Here is a 16,303-nt window from a genome sequence, read left to right on the forward strand (position 1 = left end):
TCGATACACTTGTTTAACGTGGGGTCTGTCATCCTAAGTGGCTGCTTTGTGTTTTGCTCATGTTTTATCCCAAGACAATCAAACCCAGATGAGAGTATCGTGTAAAAAACCGTAAAAAAATCACATAAATTGCAGCTCTTTTCCAAGGTTTTCAGTTTAATTCAGCGATTAAGTTGTCGAGCGTTTCGGTGGGAAGTTTTTCCCTCCTGCTGAAACAATCTCGTTTACTTTACTTCGCCGATGCAATACTTGTTTATCCTCCCCATTTCTACACGGCAATCGTTAGCATCTTTTTCTTCAGTACAGCTTAAGGCTTGGAACACTTAAAGGTCATCGTCATCAATCGCGTGCTTGAACATGGCGAGTTGATAGGTCTTGATACTCGTGGCTTTCGCACTCCAAACCAAGTAATTATTACAGTATTTCTCTCTCCATAGCTTGCAGTTCTCAGGGATCTCGCCACTTAATTGACCTCAAATCTAAAGTGTTGCGGAGACAATGATATCTGGTGGAATAACATTGAAAATTATGATGCTTTAGGCGGCGAGGCACCGGCAGTTGTTTTCGCTCGTAGGCATTCGTAGACGGTAGACGTTGTCAACGAATTGGGTCCACCCTATTGCTGCAACGTGTAATATTAGATAGCAGAGAGAAATTGAAACGAACCTCATCAATCAAGGCTTAATCTGGCTACTGTAACTCAAGATACACAAGGTGAACGCGTATTTCAATATAATATTTTAAAACTGTATGTTAGCATAAATTACAAAGCCGTTACAGAACATAAGCGTGCACGCGAAGAATGTTTGACAATTTAGCATATTGTAGCCTTAAATTAAGGTATGTCCGCCATTTTGAATAATCAAGCCGGTATCAGAACCTCGTTTGTCCAGTTTGGCTATGACCTCAGTGCTTTCTCATTGGCTCAAAACCAAGCCTTTTGTTCTTCCGCTTTATAAGTGCGACACCACCCGGATGGTTGGGCGGCTAGTTAACTCCACCGCAATATTTACATCTCTCTCTTAAAACAATACCTCCTGGATATATAATCAAGTATTCTTTCTCAACCAACCCCTAAATATCCCCCAATATCCCCTCACAGTCTGCATTTCATTAATCCCCTACATATACCTACACAGCCAACATCTAATTAATCCCCCACATATACCTACACAATCTACTTCTCATTAATCTCCCACACTGATGCCTGCACAGCCTACATCGCATTAATTTCCCACATATAACTACACAGCCTACATCTTATTAAATCCCCCACATACACCTAGACAGCCTACATCTCATGAATCCCCCACGTACACCTAACTTCTCATTAATCTCCCACACTGATGCCTGCACAGCCTACATTGCATTAATCCCCCACATATACCTACACAGCCTGCATCTTATTAAATCCCCCACATACACCTAGACAGCCTACATCTCATGAATCCCCCACGTACACCTACACAGCATACATCTCATTAAATCTGCCACATACACCTACATAGCCTACATCTTATTAAATCCCCCACATCCACCTACCCAGCCTACATCTCATGAATCCCCCACATACACCTAGACAGCATACATCTCATTAAATCTCCAGCCTACATCTCATTAAATCTACACAGCCTAAATCTTATTAAATCCCCCACATACACCTACACAGCCTACATCTCATTAATCCCCCGCATACACCTACACAGCCTACATCTCATTAATCCCCCATATAAACCTACACAGCCTACATCTGAATCCCCTACACAGCCTCACAGTCTGCATTTCATTAATCCCCTGCATATACCTACACAGACTACATCTAATTAATCTCTCACATATACCTACACAGCCCACATCTCATTAATCCCCCACATACACCTACACAGCCTACATCTCATTAATCCCTCACATATACCTACACAGCCTACATCTCATTAATCCCCCACATATACCTACACAGCCTACATCTCATTAATCCCCCACATATACCTACACAGCCTACATCTCATTAATCCCCCACATATACCTACACCGCCTACATCTCATTAATCCCCCACATATACCTACACAGCCTACATCTCACTAATCCCTCCCATATACCTACACCGCCTACATCTCATTAATCCCCCACATATATCTACACCGCCTACATCTCATTAATTTCCCACATATACCTACACAGCCCACATCTCATTAATCCCCCACATACACCTACACAGCCTACATCTCATTAATCCCCCACATATACCTATACAGCCTACATCTCATTAATCCCCCACATATACCTACACAGCTTACATCTCATTAAATCCCCCACATATACCTACACAGCCTACATCTCATTAGTCCCCTACATATACCTACACAACTTACATCTCATTAATCCCCCACAAATACCTACACAGCTTTCATCGTATTAATTCCCAACATATACCTACACAGCCCACATCTTATTAATCCCTCACATTTACCTTCACAGTTTGCATTTCATTAAATCGTTTCTATAGTCATTACTCATTATATTCAATGGTTATTAACTCATATAGAACCAAGTAGTTTGAAGATATCTTGGAACAAGTAAATTGACTATCGTTATTCAAATTATCCGTTCACTTGCCGTGCGTTGAGCCGTTCGAACGGAGGCCGTAAGGAACGTTTTCGCGTGAGAGGTCACATATTTGCCGATGCATTTTTGTGGTTGTATCGGCAGTTCTTCTTTTAACGACGCTTTTAGGGTCGTATTTGGAACGATTGCATTCCCCTGGAAATGAATCATTCAAGGACTACACAATCCAATCGAGTACCATTTTTTACTCACCGATTATCGGCCCACAATTATCATTGTACATAGAGAATATTACACGGTGGCGAGAAGGTATGAATTTTATGTTCGAGTGGCAAGAACTATATCTCACGACACTCGTGAGATATTGTTTTTGCCGTGTTCTTTTTATTATATGGACATGCTGATGACGCCGTTCTTGACGATTTTCCAAAGATTTCCGACCACTTTCCGAAGATTTTCCAAAATTGTTCCGAAGGCCAGACTAACGTTCCCGAGCATTTTTCGAACATTTCCGAACAATTTCCGAATACTGCCGAAGACGACCGAAGAAGATCCGAAGATGTATGAATGGCGAGGTCTTTAAAATTCTGTGCTAGTCCCTGACGCTCAATCGAGACCGTGGATTTGAACCTCCGGGATGAGCTTCCGGGGATGTTTTGGCACGTGACTTGTTTCACTTGACAAATATCCGCCATGTTCATTTGAGAAAAAGGCTGTGACAGCGTCGAAAGCTTGTGATCACTAAGACATTGACTCTGCTTCATTATCTTGTTTCTTATTATAGAAATTATATGATTATCCTCTTAATTTGCTTCTCTAGCATAATTTCCATGATTTTAGTTTGTTTCATGTTGGTTTTCTCTTTTGGCTTTCTCCCCAGTTATAAGTTCACTTAACACCCTTGGCCTAGCACTAAGCCTGTGCCCGCTCAGTTTCAGAAACTCAGTCTCTGAGCGCCAACACATTTAACGCCTGCGCGCAACCTTCAGCGGATGTACACCTAAGTTCTTACCCAGTCCTTTTGGAGTGTGTTTTTCATTTCGTCTTGCAAGCCCTGTTTTTGCTATGTCGGCTTATTTTCGTTCGGGTTTTACTCTTATCTTGGTAAATTTTTTGCTGAAAGTTGCCTCATCACAAGATGGCGTGGATGACAGTAATTTCGAGGATATTTATAAGGCTTTCATGAATGGTTTGTCTTATTTTAACCACGAATACAAGTACTTGGATTCAGATGCCGTGCTTGGGCTGCGAGTTGCAGAAGGTACATGTTTACAAAAGAAGCTAAAAAAAATGTTCCTTTTGGGGTTGTTTCCTGGTGTACCGCTACACTGATAGCATAACCATCTTTTTTTAGCTGTTGTATATATTGTTAGAGCTTTTGTATCGGTTCTTGTGTACCGGTGCACGAGGATTAACCTCTTCTGGCATCGGGGAGAGCGATACAATGTATCAAAGGCATAAAACTTACGGTTAAATCCAGGGCCAGTTTGGTTCCCTTTCCGTCCACATGTGATTTTTTAATCAACAGTTTTGATTTCCATCCAAGGAAAATTCACAAAACAATATAAGGTATTGTAAAGTAATTACAGGGGTTATGATAGGTCGTGGAAACAAAGAGTCTAATTTCGCGTGATTTTCAGAGACAAATTCGCGGAAAAAACGGCCGATTTTGCAGGAAAATTTGAGCAACTCGTTTGGACTATCGTACGTGTTGTATTTGTTTGACCACGAGGTTCTTTTTAACAGAAATCATCATTTACTCTGTTAACAACAATGCGCTCAAGAAATGAGTCAGCGGCAAAGCTTTTTACATGGTGGCCACAGTTAGTGCCCGGTAGTTTTGGATGTTGTTTAGTCATTGCAGTGACGAAGTTTCACGATAAATTTGCGAGTTTACGGCACGTAAAGGGCTCCAGCAGCCAAGATAAGTTTCAAATATGTTGTACCGACATGTATTTGGTACGATTATTAGAGAATTTTGTGGTATTTTGCGTGTTTTTGTGAATTTTGTGGGATTTTACGAATGTGCTTGAAATTCGCGGCCCCGCAACCGTGCAAAGTATCAGAAGCCCTGAGTAAAGTTTCATGAAATTCTTCTCATTTTGCAGAATCTTTTTTTAGTTGACATATTTTACTATCCCCTGTGAGCAGTTGGTTTCTCATGTGCCGAACGAGAGAGAAACCATTGTGAGCAACCATTAATTCCTTTGAGTTAACCGCTGTCCAGTGTCATGGACGAATAAATTAACTTTGAACCTGTAAAACTAGTTTAAACGCTGGTTTAGGCTCGCATGCATGCGCTCACCAACAAAACTGCTGCGTTTATGTGAGCCCACTGTGTCGCGATCAAGGTCCAACTCCACTGCGAACGATTATGGTCTAGGTTATGATGTTGAGAGATGTTTCATAATTCTTTGAGACTCTGTTGTAGATCGCTGGAACTTCTTCCTCTAGAGCTTGGTTTAAAACAGGAATGATGGGTGAAAAGTGGGGGGGGGGGGGAGGGGGGGGGGCAAGTCTGAAGAGCTCTGGTTAGGCTGAAGAGCATGACAGGTAGCCTGAATAGCACTCAGATTAGCCTGTTTATGGTACACTGTAGGCTCTAAATAACACTCTGATGATCACTTCAAGTGTGATACTCAAGTAACTGTAGTTTCTATATTTATCTTAATTTGTATTACGCTCTGCATGTATTTGTATCGAGCACTTCTACAATTATTTTTCTTTGTTTAGAAATATTTTTATGAAGTTGTGCTATGTTTCTCAAATTTGCCTCTGCATATACCTGCAGGATACATTCGCAGGATTATACAAGAGACAGACAATGGGAAAATAAAGCTGAGCCTGAAAGCTTACAGCAATGTGACAGAACTTCTAAACCAAGTCTCTGAAGTTTTGAAAAAGATTGTTCCACTGTTGCAAGAAAATGATCCTTTGTTTTATCCTGCTCTGAATTCTCCATGGACTTACTACAAAGCCTACAGATTCTTAGAATTAGGGGGTGTTTCTGGGAGACGAGAAAGCAGACCAGATGATAGAGAAAGATACTTGCACTGTGTTGGAGAAGTTGTGGGAAGCAGGAGCAGTCAGAGTGAACCATGTACAATTTCTGATGAGTGTTGGGCGACTATGATGACAAAAGGAGCCCCGAGTAATGTTCTTTATCACCAGTCTTTGTTTTTCATCTTAGGCGAGGCAGCGGGTATGTTTGCTTTGAGTTTTTTTTTAATTCCGCAGAGCCTCGCACTGAGGTCTATTGTTTTAGGCTGAATTTTAATATATCAAAATTGGTCTAATGAGAAGGGAATTCTTATGAGTCACCATACATGGTGTATACACTGTATATATGTCTGTCACCAAATCATTTGTACATGTAGGTATAACAATTCCTTTAGAAATAAAAGTGATATTAGTATGAGTAATCAAATGGTGACCGGTAAAATTTAAGGGATAATTTTACGCATGTTTTGTGCCAAATTTTGTGCCAAATGTTGCCATGGCAATTTCACATGTGAAATTTAACAAATTGGTGTCAGTTTTTCATGTGTCTGTCCTGTTATTAATCATGTATTTCGTCATAACATTGTCGATAGCTGAGTGGATCTGCAGACTACTTTGACAATGTTATGATGAAATTCACTGTCAACAACTGGACAGACACATGAAAAACTGATGTCAGTTTGTTTTTTTACAAAGACAAATTGTTAAATTTTCCACTCTCACCCATTGGCACATCGCATAAATGTACCTCATACATGTACATATAATGAGTAGGGAACAAGCAAAATATTAGAATGAATTTATGGGAGAATGGCTATTCTGAGTTCCCACGTGGAAAATCAGCATTCTCTATTCTTTGGCCTGTGCTTATGACACACTGAATACAGTCATTTGATGATAATAATGAAGTTCCAGGTGGGCCTTCAGGAGAAAAAACTCTTTACAACAGCAACTACAACAACAACAACAACAGCAGCAAGAATGGCTTAAAACAAAAATTGAAATCTGAAAGTTTTAAATTTTAGAGCTTGTTTGACTATTTTCATCAATTGCTCTAATTAATACATTATTAAATAAATATTAATCAGTTGTGCATGTTTCTCTGCTTGTGGTGTTTGATATTTTGTTAATAGAATGAATTTGTTGTGTAGTCACATTAAATCTTTTTGGTTGTATTTCTTTTACTTGGTTACTAACAAGGCTGTCATGACAAACTACTGTCAAGAATAGAAGCCTCTGGAGACAAGCTAGCGACACACCTACAACACATTTGTACTTTAGCATACTTCAACAACGCTTGGGCTCAGTTTCATGGAGGAGGTGACCCAGAGGGCCTCATGCTGATCTTGAAGCTTAGCTTTAGTTGTGGCTTGTTAGGATACCATGAGCTGTTAACAGGGGGTGGGCTATATAATGCTGTTGCTTGGCAACTGGAAAGTGGATGTTATGGAGACTACACCAGAATGGGAGAGAAGAAAATGAGGTAAACAAGAATTACAATGCAGTATGATTGCGCTATGTAATAACGATTCACATTTTTGTGTTGGTTAGTTCAGACTTGAAGGGGGCTTTGACTTATTTCTATATGGCTTGTTTTGCTTCAAACAGTATGGCACACATACATTTACTTCTTGCTAAATAAATACATACATGTATATAATTTATGTACATACACCTTATTTGATGGTTTAGTTAAAACATATTTAATGTGTGCAGATATTTTGTGAGTTGTGTCGTAGCCTGAAGGGGGCAAGGAAAAATCAGAGCAATGAACAAAATGCAACATGTATTACATGTTACCATCCAATAAAGGATTTATTACTATACTATCATGTTGCCGGTTTTGTAGTATTTCAGCTTGCAGATTTTGAAATACATTCTGCATCATCTGAAAATTGTACCAATCATGTAAGGCTCGTGCAAATGACAAGAACAAAATATGAATCTGCAGAAAAGTTTTAATTATATGGGCTCATATTTTGCACATTTTTTGACCTAACATCATAGTGAAATGGTGTAATAAAGGAATGATAAATGTAAAATTTGAAGATTGTGGCCATGTTTTGTACATGTATGTCAATATGGCTATTGCTTTCTATATAGGAAACTTTTCTAGAGGTAGTTACTTAATATTTCTTTTATAATGAAAGGATTGAAATGAAAGAAAAGTTGCAAGATCAAGGCAGTATGCTTTTCCCACTATGATAAATAGAGTTGTAATCTTTGTTCATTATTCTCAGCTGTCTGTGGGAGGGATCAAGCTGCCCAGGTTTGAGCCCTGGCTTGGGTCATTGTGTTGTGTTCTTGGGCAAGACAAATTACTCTCACCCTGCCTCTCCACCCATATGTATAAATGGGTACCAGTAAATTTAATTTGGGGGTAACCATACAATAGACTAGGCGCAGCTTCCCATCCAGGAGGGAGTAGAAATACTTCTTGTCGCTTTACAGTACAGATACTAGGACCACATATGCTGGCCTGACAGGCCACTGGGCTCAAATGCAGCCTTTCACTTTATGTAGCAGCTCATTGTGTACATAACAATAGACATCCATTTTTAGCATTGAGGTATGTCCGCACATTTTTAATGGTTTTGTTTCCTGTTGTCAGTGAAACTGAAGCTGGGAAGGCAACACGTGAGCTAAAGTCAACTTACCTTGGAAGTGAGTACTTAGTATCGCACATGCATATACATGTGTCTCTTTGTTAGGAAGATATATATTCCATTTGTCGTGCTTTCCGATTGGTTGAACCTTTTTGTAGTTCTGACATACCTTTTCATCAGTATATAAATGTGGACACGATGACTTTATACTCTAGGTGGAAAGCTTTAAGGGGTTGAGTAGAGAATCGGTTTGAAAACACTGTACACAATACCCTTAATGAATTCTCCAACTACAAATTTATTATGATTAATACTTCTCTAATAAGTCTCCACCCAAACTGTGCATTGTTAAAGACAACTTATGAATGGAGAAACAATATGTACATGTAGGTAACTGCTTTTCCATTTGCTTAATATGGAATCATTCATCTTCCACTTTTACATTACATTTTTGTTTCATTATTTTCTCTTAGCTTTCAATATTACACAGGGTTTGATTTTATGCAAGTTTATTCTTTGTACATAAACTTAAGCCTGTACTGTAATGCCTCCTCCTCAATACCAGGGGGTCTTGTGCTTGAGTATTGCCAATCCCCCATGATGGGATGCTAGTCTACCCTGTTTACCTCTGGCATTTTATCATGTTGGCCTAACAGTTATTGCACATGGCCAGCACCCATAACACACCCCTGGGTAGAGAGATGCTGTGGGAATGGTGTGTTTCTCTAGCTCACAACAAAATGATCCTGCAGTGAAACAGCTCAACTTATTTGAGGCCCTTTATTGTCCTATCCCTATACAAGCCCCTGTGGAGGTGCAGTGGCCTCGTGGTTAGTTCGCTCGACTTCAGATCAAGCGGTCCAGGTTTGAGCCCTGGCTGGGCACATTGTGTTGTGTTCTTAGGCAAGACACTTTATTCTCATAGTGTCTCTCTCTGATGTGAAGTTTATACGAAATAATTCATATATGAACTGCAGTAGTAGATGAAAGTGAAGAATGATCATCGCAGTTAATTTTCCAATTTAAGCAATTGGAAAGAAGAAGCCTGAAAAAATCAGGGCTTCAACGGGAGCCCTGATTTTTTCAGGCTTCTTCTTTCCAATTGCTTAAATTGGAAAATTAACTGCGATGATCATTCTTCACTTTCATCTACTACCGGAGTTCATATATGAATTATTTCATATAAACTTCACATCATTTCACTCCTCACGGGAAGATATGAACTCAATTAATTGACCTTGCTCCCAATGTGTGGCTTCATAGCTCAGTTGGTAGAACATCGCACCGGTATCGCGGAGGTCACGGATCCCGTTGAAGCCCTAATTTTTCAGGCTTCTTCTTTCCAATTGCTTAAATTGGAAAATTAACTGCGATGATCATTCTTCACTTTCAGTGTCTCTCTCTACCCGGGTGTACACATGGGCAACAGCAAATGTAATGCTGGGGGTAGCCTTGTGATGGACTAGCACCTGGGATAAGCTCGGGCCTGATGGGCCACTTGGCTCGTATGCAGACTTTACCTTTACTTATTTAAGCCCTTTCTCCAAACTTATAAACAGATTAAGTCAACCAGGGACATACAATAATAAAGGTGTTACAGTATAGTTCAACATGCAGCAAACAAGTTTGAAAAAAGAAAATAACTATGTTTGACGGCTGATGCTTTGGACGAACATTTAAACTGTCTATTTGTCTTTATTTACAGACGGATGTATAAGTGACAGCACTGGAGCAGGGTTGGGGCTCCTTGCTGTCTACTTGAGGTGGATCCTGGATCCTCCACCACAGATCCAGGCATTGAGACTTGCCAAAAGCGCCCAAGAAAATGCCCAAACAGTGTCGGTGTACATGTTTGGTCTTGTCCTTCTCACGATAGCTTTCCTTTTCGCTGCCAGGCGAACTATTTTGCAGATGGCGGTAACCTGTCGTGTCATATTGTTTGGGCAAAGAAATAGATAAGAAGCTGTACATGGCTTTGAGCTTGGGTGTGTCAATCGGCTACAGTGGAGTGGCCCCGAGTGAGTGATCCTTAGTCACCGCTCAGGCCGAAGTTCACGAAAAGCTCCCCGTCCCCACTTCCCCACGTCCCCACCAAGACGGCAAGCTACGCTGTGATTGGTGCAGCGCATACAGTACCTAGGCGCTGATTGGCTCAAGTAAAAATAAGGCAAGCAATCGTGGGAAGGGGATGTACATTTATGTCGGTTTGAAGCCGCCGCATGGAAACAGGGAGTTTTGCATGACTTCAATAGAGGCGTCAGTGATCTTAGACAGTCATTCTATGAATTACGGGAATGTAGCTGAAATGTTCAATGCTCTCTTCAATGCGGTATTTTCGGTGGTAGTTATAAGAGTATGGTCGGGGCCCTTGTCAAGTATTGTTCATTTAGAAAGCTGATGTGCAGATTCTGGACATTTTGTCACTAGTATTATTATTTCTTTTCGTTTTTTTTTTTTTTTTTTTTTTGGCAACCATCAGTTGCTGCTTTGTAAAGTGCATCTTACTAGTTTAAACAGTGAAGCGAGACGGGAACAATATCATTCTTACCCAAGAGTTTATTCAACAGATTAAAAAGTAATCTTGTTTATTAACAGCTAGACTTAGATCGTGCGCGAAACAAACACATACATGTGCACGGTCGCAAAATAAATTTCTAGTGATTATTTATCGAAAAAAATTGCACACATTGTCGTGAAACTGGTTTATTTGGTTGTAACTCTTTACAAATCTTTGAAGTTAGTAAAGCCATAAACTAAACTGGCAGCAAATCCGAACCACACTGTGTAACTATTGGCTCTATTTTACTAGCAAGTAATCCGTGAAAACCCAACAAAACAAGGCTTCTTGTGCTAATTATTGTATCAGATAGAGCGTTTTCACTCAGGTGGCCAGCAGCCATGCAAATTTATAGGAACAAAAGAAAGTGTTTACACAAGACAAGAGTTCAACTCCCATTTGGGACACCAAGGTGGCCGCCGCCACCAATATGGTGACAATCTAACCGGAAGTCACCTTCACAGGCTAGTAACCACTCCCACTCGGACGATTTTCCTCATCGAAATATGTTACCCATTTCTTCAAGAGAGGATAGCGCGAGTGAGACAGCTTAATGTAGTATATCAAAAACGAAAGACCGTGTTTGACCACATTTCCAGACATCGAGTCCTCAGAAGGGAGTTGAGAATACCACGCGTAGCGGAGTATTCTGCCGAACTTTGAGGTGCTTGGAAATGTGGTCAAACACTGTCTTGAGTGTTTGATATATCTTCTCTATCAAAACTAAAACTGCAGAGAAAACGGAGAAATAAAATCGTAAAAATCTATGCTAATTAAGATCACATATCCTTACACAGTCATAGCTGGTCATAGTTATGACTTTCTTTGTTTAATAATGAAACTTGGAATTCATACGCGGAAGGCCAGGAGAACTTTGCGAGCCAGTTGAAACGTGTACGGTAAGACTGGCAATAAAATCAATTTTCCACCCGTTTTATGTTTCAGTCATCAATCCTTAAGCAGAAGTGTTTTCCAAGAACGACCAGCTTGCGGCGGCGATGCTTGTTCAGCGGTTGTCTTTTAATTTGTCCCAGAGCACTCGGTCTTGTGTCGGGGCGATGTGTTACGTTATTGCCCCGAGTCAGTTCTAAATCATCTGGCAACTAGGAGGAAAAATACGAATTCTCGATTAAGTTTGTTTTCTTACCACAGACAGGCCCCAGAATTTTATTCTTGTGTTTCTTTCCCCCGAAGCCTATTCAGTATTGCTAGGCACGACAAAAAAATAAAAAATAAAAAAATAATGTTACGCGTGGCTAGGCCGACGCGGGCTGAGAACACCTATCGGCAGTGTTAGTCTCCAGTTGAAGAGTAGGCATTCTTCCATGTTGCGCGTTTCGTTTCTCTCTTGATGTTTTTACAGCCCATTCAATCTGCTTCTTTGAACCTGGTAACCTCTTCCAGGCGTTCAGCTGGTTGGGGCGCAACGGGAAAAACGACGAACGAAAAAATAGGGGAGAAGCGTTGTGCTCCCACTATTTTTTCACTCGCAGGTTTTCGCGCTGCGCCCCAACTAACTGAACGCCTGGAAGAGGCTATGAACTTGGATGTGGGTAAAACAAAATTCATCGAATGTTCCTCGCTGGTTTATAAAGTAAACGCCGACTAATTGTATCCGGGTTTTTGTTCTGTCGCATTCAGTAAAAAGACAAAAAAAAGAGAGACGGTTTTAACCTCCTACGTCCGCCCGGCATAATTTTCTTATCGAGTATGGTGTATGTATTTAGCGATTTAAATTGTTTTTTTACTGTTCATTCTTCCCTGGTTATCGAGCACACAATGAAAAGAATCTGAAAAATACTGTTAAATCAGCGCGCATAACCAGTTTGACCGATGTTTTGATAATTCCGAGATTCGCAGAGGAGTGAACTTGTCAATAAATAATTATACGCTTTCCAGCAGTTAAGAAGTGTAGAAACGATAAAGTAAACAACTCTTTCCAGATTTTATTTTTAAGGCCAGGAAAGTTTCTATCGCCAAGCAAAAAACGCCCTTTTGGATTTTCTTTTTCCTAGCTAATCCAAATATTGTGCTTTCACTTAGACAAGGATAACGTTGTAACGAGCTTCCATTGAAATGAACGTCCATTTTCAGACACCTTTAGCGTGGCACACAATGCTGCTAATATACTGTCACATAATACTATTACGCTATCAGAGGCTTGACAAATATTGATAAAAATCTGGTACGCGGTGAAATTACGCGGTCGTCTGTGTAATTGTTTGGAGGGAGCTTACTTGCATGTACATCAAAGCAAATGTTCGCTTTTGAAGCCAGATCGCGAACCAAATTCAGAATGGGTTAAATCTCATATCTTGTCAACTTGGTTGTCTTTATATCATACCTTAATTAAGGACCTCCGGCCATTTGGTCGTTTTCCCGAATTTCCAAACCATCCCATAATTCCTTGAGAGTTATCAGCAAGGAGTACTACTATTAAAAGTGCCATGAAAGTGAAGCTATTTATCTTCCTTTTGCTGAGAAGTACCGTCATGTCTGTAATCTGCAGAAATTAGCCCAACTTGCTCCTGCAACTGCTCTGGTTGCGGTGTACCTTCTCCCGTACACAAACTCGAACTCGAGTTTTATAAGCTATTTTTTAGGGGTCCCATTGAGTTTTAAATTCGACGATTAGAATTGGAAAGTAGGTGGGTGGATACACTGTCGCTTAGAAATGCCTACGCGTATCTTTTTCTTAAGAGAATACCAAGAAAACGAGGAAGCAGGATTATGCGTACAACAGAGTATAACTCGACTGCTGCTCTTGAGATTAGTGAGTACATGTGCTCTGATCTTAGCGGGATACAAACTGACAAATGAATCGGGGTACAAACGAAAATCAAATTTGCGCCTGATCTGAAGTAGCTTTCTATCACGAATGCGTGAAAATAATTCTTTAGCGTTAAAATCTGAACAAAATTAAATTTAATTTGACCTGTAATTTGTTTACTACTTCTTAAATTGATCTGGTAGAGTTTAACTCCCCTTTCGCAATTCAGTTCTGTCACAGAAAATATCGAAATAACTGAAGAAAGAAAATAAAATCGGGTAGTATCGGAAAACAGGTGTTTGTTTAAGTTTAACGGTGCAAACTAATTACAGATTATACACTCAGGGTTGTGAATTGTACAGATAAATAGAGACGAACCTTTGTTGTCCGACACTAATTAACGTGGCATTTTTGGAGTCCTGAAAGAAACGGACATTGATTTTCCCTTAGATGGCGTAACTTATTTATTTCAAGCCTCTATTACACGGCGTGTGAGGTCGAAACAGAAACAAAAAAATCGGCATGGTGTCTTTTTTTACTTTTATTCAATTTCTAACATCAATCGATGCCTTATTTTGCTTAAGGACAAAAGAAAGGAAACACGAATTCCGTGTTTTGAAGCTGTCGGTCACGTACAGGTCGGAATCAGGTAAGCCGCCTAAAGGTTAAAGGTCTCCATGAAAATCATGAAGGTCTAGGCACGGAACGATTTTTGCAACCGAACTGTTCGTGTGTCTTCCTTGAGCAGGTCTCTCACTATAGTCGAGGGAGACAGATCTCTGTGTGTCAAGGATTTTGCCCCTTGAGAGAGTGAGTGAGTGAGTTAGTGAGTGAGTGAGTTAGTGAGTGAGTGAGTGTGTGTGTGTGTGTGTGTGTGTGTGTGAGTGAGTAAGTGAGTGAGTGAGTGCAGAGTGAGTAGGGAGTGGGAATACATTAATTAAGCGCTTTTTGTAGCCCGGGGGGGGGGGTACTCCCTTTTATGGGCTATATAGGTATGTGCGGCCCCAAAGGGCATGGTTTTTCAACCGTTTTGGTCATAGATGGGGTATCGAATTTTGGCCATTCTGGTCATAAATCAGGGTATGGTTTTTGCAATCTAGTCTTGACATGAGTATGTTTTTAAGAAGCAGCCACACTTTCATCATTATTGATAAGACCATCAACAAAAGCCCTTCACAAATTATGCTTACGGCAATTTAGCATTGGTCTGAACTAGGGAACTAATTATAAGGCAGGTTCGAAACAGAGTATTGATTTAAGGATCAGGTCATAAATAGGGTTCCTAATTTTTGGCCAGGTCTTAAATATGGTAGAGAACATAGCAGATTTTGGTCATAAATAGGTAAGGGCTTTGGGAAGTGGGCTGCACACCCCCACACAATTTTTCTAAGAGTACTCCCCCGGGTTTTGTGGGGACCTTATTTTAGACCATCCAAACTTGCGGATAGCAAGCAGCGTTTTTTATTTTTCGTTTCAAGTTGAATAAACCTCTCTTAAATCAGTCACACAAACGGAAAGAATTCACACAAGTCAAAAAGTAGGGCATTTATGAGGTGCTAAAAAAGACTCTTTCGTATGTTTTCCCGTTTGCCTCACGTCTGACCAGTTTTGTTTGGCCGGCGATCGTTCGGCGAATGATTCCGCTTGTCTGTATGCAGCTGGAGCCTTTGTCCTTCATAACTTGGTAACCTCGCTGGCTCCGTGAAACACTGGGATCATGGCCAAACGGACTCGCAATTAGACGAAAGTTGAAAACTTGGGTCTACTTGTGACTCCTTTTGGCCAGGCTTTGTGTGCACTTGTGTTGAATTGCGATGACTTGCGTTCACTTTGGTCGAGATCAAATTTGCACGCAGGTCGACGCAAGTTTTTCACCGTTTGGCCACTCAACCCAAGTCAGCGCAAGTTGAGAGATGTCCATTAACCTATTATTAGCCAATGAAATACAGGATATTTCTGACTTGAAATGGTTTTTATAGCGACTTGTGGGTACTTGCGAGGAAACTTGCGAGTCCGTTTAGCCACCCAACGCAACTTTCTACACAAGTTCAACTTCCGGCTGCTTGCGACTACTTGCGAGTCCGTTTAGCCAGGATTTTAAGGATTTTCCGTCGAGGCTGTTCATTCTTCTAAAAAAGATCTTGTTATATATCATTTTTGTCCCCAGAGCCTCTGTTTCTTTTGACGACGAGATCGGCGAAAACGAGCAGCACTGCGGACAAGAATGGCTAAAGCTAATACCGCCTGCATTTTGTCAGTGGCAGGGAACGCGGTATTTCATTGCAGCAGGCAGTTATCTGATGATTTTACTTCGGTTTAAAAAGAGATAAAGGATCTGCAGAGTACTAATCGACAGAACAGCATAGTAGAAAATCGTTATTGTTCATTACTACATGCGACCACGCCCACAATATACTTTTTAGTTTGGCCTGTATCAATTGACTGAAATGACTGGCTGTTCCGAAAACGAGGAGTGCGAAGTGCGGAGTGCGGAGTGCGGAGTCTAAAAAAAAAAAATATTTAAAAAAAATTGAAAAAAAGAAATTAACAAAATAGAAATAAAAAAAATTTAAATGTGAATTAAAAGAATAATGAAATACATAAATAAACTAGAAACAGAAATTTAAGAAATAAAGATAATAATTATTAGAAAATTCACACCGCCTGAGGTGGATTGTTCATATCGCGTATATTTCATTCAGTCCAAGTGGTATATTTAACTAACGATTTTCATAGTTAGCCGTTCACTTTTAGGAAAAAACAACTTGTCAATTGCGCGTTCTAAAGTTCTCGTAATTGATTGA

General features: G+C 40.3%; 1 protein-coding gene across 1 annotated transcript; it reads left to right on the plus strand.

The window, feature by feature from the left end:
- The first annotated feature begins 3,630 nt into the window (after nt 1-3,630).
- LOC145484427 (UPF0764 protein C16orf89 homolog) lies at nt 3,631-11,973 on the plus strand. Its single transcript, XM_081463049.1, has 5 exons — nt 3,631-3,827; nt 5,358-5,768; nt 6,767-7,049; nt 8,178-8,230; nt 9,878-11,973. The coding sequence occupies exons 1-5, from the start codon at nt 3,632-3,634 to the stop codon at nt 10,129-10,131; spliced, it is 1,197 nt and encodes a 398-aa protein (XP_081319175.1). The 5' UTR covers nt 3,631; the 3' UTR covers nt 10,132-11,973.
- Nucleotides 11,974-16,303: the final 4,330 nt, after the last annotated feature.

The sequence above is a fragment of the Orbicella franksi genome, chromosome 4 (assembly GCF_964199315.1).
Source record: "Orbicella franksi chromosome 4, jaOrbFran1.1, whole genome shotgun sequence".
NCBI classification, from domain to species: domain Eukaryota; kingdom Metazoa; phylum Cnidaria; class Anthozoa; order Scleractinia; family Merulinidae; genus Orbicella; species Orbicella franksi.